At 37.4% G+C, this 7,708-nt stretch overlaps 1 protein-coding gene across 1 annotated transcript in view; it reads right to left on the bottom strand.

The window, feature by feature from the left end:
* Positions 1–736: 736 nt before the first annotated feature.
* SCARB2 (scavenger receptor class B member 2) overlaps positions 737–7,708 on the bottom strand; it is a 420,920-nt gene continuing 413,948 nt past the window's right edge. The window contains exon 12 of the mRNA XM_069236840.1: positions 737–6,392. Within this exon, the coding sequence (XP_069092941.1) occupies positions 6,351–6,392 (42 nt within the window). The 3' untranslated portion in view covers positions 737–6,350. The remainder of the gene's footprint in view (positions 6,393–7,708) is intronic.

The following is a 7,708-nucleotide window of genomic DNA, read 5'->3' as shown; positions in this document are numbered from 1 at the left end:
GACTTACAGGGGGGCCAAAGGTATTTCCAATTCGGGGAAGAATTGTACAGTTTTAGGGAAAAAGATTTGCCATTGGGGACCTGGATAGTAGGAACTCAGTGCACTTTCTGGCAAAAATTGCATTAAATACCAGGCAAAAGGTGGGAGTGACCATGTCAAAAAGGGCTCTTTCCTACACATGGACAATGGCTATTTGGGGGCATTAAGAAAAAGAAATACTCTGGCTGGTAAAACATTGCAAGGAGATTTTGGAGTACCGTGTTTGACCAATTGCTATAATGTTGGATGAGAAGCTGCCCTGAAGACAAAAAACAGTTAGGCAAGGTGGCCCCATAACACTCATTAATTTAAGACCTGGTCGGCTATGGCAGAGACACAATTTTAAGGAAAATGGGTGATTTAGGTGAACAAGGAGAATGAGGACTGAGGAAGAGGAACGAGTAGTTTGGGACGCAAACGTGGACTTGAGAAATTATACTGAACTATTTAAGTTATATCGTCCTGTGAGACTGACAGTGATAAAACGCAATTAAAGGACTTGTCGAGTTTTGATTACTGGAAAACTTGACAATTTTATTTAGGATAACATACAATTACCTTGTCCAAGTGATAAAAGCTGTCTGAAGGAAAATGCACAAACATTTGTCAAAATAATTATGTTAAGGGATGAATATGGTTGCTTTACATCACATCAAAGTAATTGTATATGACAAAAAGAAACATTCTAAACACAGTATTTGTTAAAAACAAGGTAAAAATATTTTATTAAGGCATCGTTTCTTTTCAAAGGAGCACCTGAAATAAACATGTCTAAAATGTGCACACAACACAGAAAATACAAGTTCAAATGAAGCTTACAGTGAAAAAAGCAGAGACACTGACTTTTGTGATAAAAACATGTCATGATTCATTTAAAGCAGCATAACATACTGTAACTCAAAACTGATGCATAAAAACCACGCTCAAATTACAATTGTGTTTCCTGGGCTGAGATGCTCGAAAATCTGAATGAGACAATAACATTTTCTTAAGGAATATTCAAACAGTAGATCGTTGTTCACAAGGTTGTAAGGTTTCTTTCTAACAAAGCATGCACAAAATAAAACACTTGTTGCGTGCCCGATCTGTAAATCAATTTGAAGTCAAGTAGGGACTGCATGGGATAAGCAATTTATATTTTGCCGTACAGAAAGAACCATGGTTAATGTAATTTCACTTTTCGTGGCACGAAAGTGTACCAAATGTAGCAGAAAGAGTGAAAGAATGAAAGGAGCTTCACTTCCAAAACCTGTTTACCCAGAAACCTGGTTTGCAATCAGAGAAGACCAGTTTCACTATACTGCGCAAGGATGCAACGATTAATTGGGATGAAACAGCTCATGGGCAGGCAGGAATAACAACGCTAAGGCGACACACGGAGAGGACATTGAAAGTAAACATAACAGGATTCACAGACAGCCACGAGGCAGGAGCTGCTTTTACCCAACCCTTGGCAACTTTTAAAGCTTTAGTACAAGCTAGTGGGAGTTAAAACACCTTGGTGACATCTTTCGTACTAGGGACTTGCTTCACAATAACACTTTTGGCCTGAATGAAAACAAACTGTCTAGCACTGTAATGTGTTATACTTCTGTTAGGGGTGTAAGATAAAACACAAAGACTGCCTCATACTTTTGATAATGGCCCTCGCGCACAAATCGTAACTGATTTCATATCAAAAGCCAGGGTTTGTTTGCTAGATGATTCATGTATTTTAAACGCTCCAAGTTGCACAAGTACGAGCCATTCAATAGTGATGAGGCCTCATGACAGCCATACTTCAGACAAGAACATTAAACCCCACCTATAGGCTTGGTTCATTATACTGTCCGTCCAAAACAAATGGAAATAGGGGGTAAATATAGAGCATGCCAATTGCTTACTATATTTGACGGCCCTTGCAGGAGACTTTATATGTTCTGCTATTGAGGGAACACCCACCTATTCTACTCGTATGCCATTAATATTCAGAGCTCTAAAACTGCACATAATGGTGACCACCTCACTTCAAGTCATTATAGAGCCTGTCTTAAGTCCAGGGCTTTTCACATAAAAATCATTTATTTCAAGTGTGTTATTCTAATTACTAATTAGTTAAATTGAAGTAAAACAAGACTACAGCACCCAGGATGATTAGGCATTCACACAAAAGTGCAGGAAAGAAAAAACTCTGCAATGAGATGACCATCCTACATGAAAGAGTTCGTCCAGCAAAGTAACCAAAGTGCTGTATAGGTGAAAGACATGGAATTACAGGATTGGTCGCTCTTGTGTTAGGGGTGCGAGCAAGGTCTAGGCATGGAATTCTCAAATGAAGAAGCTAAAAAGAAAAACTATTTTGTTGGGTAATAAGGAGTGTTTAAATTTAAAGGCATAAAGAGCACAGAATGCCATTGGTGAGTCACTTCGCTAGAGAAAGTGTGACCTCCAACCCATATGAACAGGAAGAACACAGAGTCAGAAGGAAAGTAGAGATCTGAGGACTGCTACTGTTCTGATTACTAATCACGTAAATTAATTTGGCATCTCATTTTGGATCAGCCATCATTTCATGTTTAACTTTCTGCTGTCAAATCTTCATACAAAAAAATCGTAACAGTCAAATTCAGCAACAACACTGATCACTGACTCAAAGCATGCTTGGTTCATCTGAAAACAACTCCAGCAAATAATACTTGCATGAGACAGTTTGCATCTAGCCACCAGCACAGCTGGTTATGTTTGTATGTCGAAAGTGAGTAGAAGCCATTTTGTGTTAATGTGCCTAAGAAATAGAATACAAATAACAATTACCCATTTAAAACAATTATTTCCAAATCCAGATTGCGATTTGATCCAGAAAACAAGCTTTTGAACTACCTAATCTTTGCACTCTGAATCCATTCCTCTTGTCATCTACTAATGTTTCAACAAACAAAAATCAACCCACACATGTAACAATACTAGTAGTCTTTAGGTTAGAACTCATTTCCAAGGAAAAGGATTTGCCGAATTCACATGTTTAACTTGAAAGTCTAATGAAATCAGTAAGAAAAAGATGTCTGATGAAGCAACAGTATTTAGATAGGAACAAACCAAAATGTGCCACTTACAACTGAGTCCTTTTTATACATAAACATGTAAATGATTCTTTAAAGACTTCCACACACCATGTTCAAAGTATTTGACATGAAGAATGCACACCTTACTGAAGATGGATTCAGTACCACACAATGCATATAACATGTCCGAGTACTTTTTGGACAAGTAGCAGAAAAAAGTCTCGATTCATCAATGTTTATTTTTTCTTACATAACCAAAAGTTTTACAAATCCTACCTACAATAAGTTTAAAGTGCATAGTTGCTTTCCTGAGGTTATCAAACTCTTGTTAATGCAAAATAAAACACTTGTTGTGTGACCGATTTGCAAATCAAATTGATGTAAACTAGGAACTGCATGGAATAAGCAATTTATATTTTGCCATTCAGAAAGAACCATGGTTAGTGTAGGTTCACTTTTATTGGCACCAAAATGTACCAAATACAGCAGAAAAGGACTAGCGGCTCTCTGATGGAGCTATCACCAATCACAGAAGACCAAAAGCTCAGGTAAAAGAGCAGAGGCATCTGGATGTCAGACCACAGTCAAACAAGAGATTAACAGAACCAGTTGAAAGAAAGCTAAGCAACTCATGCAGTGAACTGATCTCGCACAACAATCGAACAAAGGCATGTTTGAAACATAATAGCTAAATAATCCAAATGTTGTGCTTTAGAGGGAGCATTATGTGGCCAAATTGTTCAAATCACTATAGTCAAAAGTGGCTTCTGCTCGGACGACAAACAATTTAAGCAAAGGTTTGCTAATTCTTGAGTCCTATAAATGAACTAATTTGTATTCTCAGTCACTTAAAGAAAATATAAACCACAGCAGCTAAATGTGAAAAGGAACAGAGAGATGCAGAATAATGGTAAAAATATAAAAATAAAATAAGACTAAAACAAAAAAGTAATTTCACACAAATATGAAATACAAAACAAAAGAAACTATTTGCTCATGGCTACAATGAATGTGGAGGAGGTGATGCTGTTATATGTAGTTATGATCCACAGCTAAGAATGAAGACGGTCCCTTTGACATGTCTCTGATGGGACCACTAGTGTTCAACATTCAAAGTCGTCCAGGCTCCCAAAACAGAAACCCATGAGTTTGGCTCTCTTTGTGTAAAAAGTTTTGAGAAGGAGAGCAGATTTTCGATTACAATTTATGAAATCAAAATTCTTTCCTCAATACCTTGGCAATCTAGGTTATTATTGAGGTCTTCCTAAAAAACGTAATTTGACACTGGTGAAGAAAATACGAGTTTTTACCAAGTAGAAGGAAATTCTTTATTTTGGGCAGAAACTAGCCACCCAGAAATCAGAAAGTGATACCTTTGACAAAAGGGCATTTTATTTGTCAACTGATAACACGCCTGTAAAATCGATAATTAAAAAAATACAGTAAGCATTTTCTAGATTAAAATTTCAATCCGTTCGAAACTGTCTTTAGAAAGTACCATTCAAAGAAAAGCCTGCTAAGGTGCATTAGTGCCAAGTACCAATCAGTAACACTCCCTGTCTGGGCGGTTCTGACTAAAGATTACAAGACCTATCAAACGTCATACATGGTCAACAGAGAATCAGATCTTTCTTTTTTTATCCAAACACTGGAGCCCTTTTAGGCCAACATAAAAATATTCTTGACTAAACAGACCTGTACATACATTTAAATTCAGAATTAACACAATTTCGTATTTAAGGTTAGATTACTTATCACACGCAACTATCGCACCTGAAATAAGACTGTGCCCTGAGGCAGGCAATCTGCAGTTTCTGTTGATGTAGGCTGCACTGTGGTTCTGTGCTAAAATATTAACAAGCACCACAGCGAAAAGGGACTTTTTCTTCCATGCAATATGTATGTGCCCACCAAAGCAGACATTGAGTTTAATTCCTAACTGATTACATCCAAACCAATGTTGGAAAGCAAAATTTGCATCATATGTCTCAAAAGTTTCAAATATGTTATCAAAAATCAATTTCTAACTGTGACATTTTTTGTCTTTTGGCTAACGTAAAATATTTCAGTAGATACATGATGGTTGATTAACAGTTCAAACAGCTAATTTACTGAAATGCACTGACTTCATCATTTGTAAATTTGTCATAACCGAGGCTGATCTCCAACCACCTTTATACTTCGACATTCTTCTCAAACATTTGGAAAGTTTACAAAAACACTCCACTTAATTGTCCTTTAAGCTTATTACAGCTTAGTGTTCAATATTACACCCAGTCATAGTTTAGCTTTTAAAACAATGATGATTTGAGTCTGAATACATGTTCTTATAACACTTGTCAGTGCAAGCACATACATCATTGGGGTCCAGACAATTACTGTGATCACCTGAATCTAGTACGTGAAACAGAAGGTTACAAATGTATTGACTTTCTTACTGTTTTAAGTGAATATAACGTATCTACGTAACCTTAGATGAACAAACGCATTACCAAAGTATGTAGTGGAGGCCCAAGTTTTCTTCCTGTGTGAATGCCCAATAAGAGATTTAAAAATTTGAGAGTGGGAACCTCAAATAGGGATATGGACCAAATTCCTCCTGAGAGTACAAAAGTTTCTGGATATTGAGATTGAGGACCCCCTTAAATAATGTTGTAAGAGTAGTACTGCATAATGCAAATGTATCTGCAATTCAAAGATCCTCCAGTCCATAAGTTGTAATTCTGATGTATTTATTAATGTATTCAGTGGTATTCAATCTTTAAAAAGGCTTGGCGGTTGCACACTGAACACAGCCGACACGTGTTTCGCCCTCTGAAGTGTGTTCACCTAGGGCTTTCTCAAGGCAACAAAATGTTCATATCAAGTAGAACATAATATCGGCGCCATATTGGAACATATATTCCAATATGGCGCCGCAATAAGACGCCGATTCAGCAGGTCCGTGCCGATTTCTTCTTCGGCACTGCGAATGGTATTTGGACCACATCGAAATTATGTTATGTTATGGGGTTACAAGACAACATATTACTGTGTCTGGAAACAATGTGTGTGTCACAGGATTATATGTACATAACATTATGTGAAGTTCAAAGTTTAGTCATTTTAAAACAGTCTTAAAAGTCAGTTTTGCTCCAGGTTTTGATTTGCATCTCCTCCTAACTGTAAAGAATTGCGCTTAGCATGAAAACGGTTAGGTATCGCTGTAGGCTTTTAAGTGGTTGACACTTTTTTCAGTCTGCACAGGTTGCCTTTACATAGTGTAAGAAATTAGGTTGTCCGAATGAGTGGTCCAGTTTCCTCTGGGGTGCCCTGAAATTGAAAAATATATGGGAACACATATTAGCATTTTGGTGGTTTTAAAACATATAAATAAAATATGAACATTAAATGTAACTAACACACCAGAACACCTTTAAGATGCTGGGTTACTCTCACCAGAAAAGTGCAAAGAAGAATCTACTTACAGTGACAATATATTTATAACCAAGCTAACCTTTAACGGTTTGCTTGTAATCAGTGCCCTTGTGTGAGAGAGGATGAGGGTGAGACATATTTAGCTACCTGTAACCAATAAGAACTGCTCCAGAGCCAACAGATTTTGGTTTAATATGAAAAGTTTATGTGAGTTTCCCCCCTACAGGTGATATAGGGGCACATTTATTTTTTTAATATCCGGGTGTTTAAACTAGCGTAGGTTAAACACAATAAACTCTGAAAGGCACATATGGGCCAGCAATTTCCTTCAGGATCTACAGAACATTTTATAATATTAACTCCAGTGCCCTAAAGTAAGCATGAGGCCCTTGACTCAGTATGTTAGCAAAGATCTTATATAAATTAAACAAGGTAAAGTGTGATTCTCTCATGTCTATAAAAGAATACCTTCATTCACTGCCCCAATGCCTTGTTGATAAAGACAAAGGGCCTGACTGGAAGATTGGCGGACATGGTACTTTGTTGCAAACACAAAAGAGTACCATTTTCGCCAAACCTGCGGTATTCCCACCGTATGTAAAGTCAGGCAGATTAAGTATTCCATTGATGGCATACCCGTTGGTTACATCAATGGAATGCTTCCTCCAACTGAATCAGAGAAAGGACTTTGCACAGTCCACCTTAATTAAGGTGAACAGTGTGAAGTTGTTTTTTTCTGTCTTTCACTGTCAGGAAAAACTTGGCAGTAAGGGACAGGAAAAAAAAACAAGGCTTAGAAAAGAAAAGTTTGATGACTTGCTGTCTTGGTTGATGGTCCCGTCCAGCAAACGTTTTCTACGCTGACAGAAGCTGCTATGACGACAGTTCCTATCAATGTAGAGAAATGCCTGCACGGCTTGTGGACACCACTAAATTTGGTAGGTGGAGGTCCCTTGCGATGGCGGAGGTGTTATCCTATGCCATTTCAATGGAGTAAGCTTTGTATGCCAAATTCTAAATCAGGCCCAAGTCCAAAAACCTGAACAGGTTAGATCTGTAATAACTGAGAAGAATGACAGGTTATTTTAATGCCAAACCAATTCAGAAAACACCTTGATGAGGAGTATTAAACACAGACACTGCACCTCACACAAAAAAGAGAAAAATCTCAGGCCTATTTTACTTTCCAGAGCTGAAAATAACAGAAATCA

The sequence above is a fragment of the Pleurodeles waltl genome, chromosome 1_2, assembly GCF_031143425.1.
Source record: "Pleurodeles waltl isolate 20211129_DDA chromosome 1_2, aPleWal1.hap1.20221129, whole genome shotgun sequence".
Classification (NCBI taxonomy): Eukaryota; Metazoa; Chordata; class Amphibia; order Caudata; family Salamandridae; genus Pleurodeles; species Pleurodeles waltl.
Note: the sequence above shows the minus strand (reverse complement) of the source record. Positions and strands in the feature narration are given on the sequence as shown.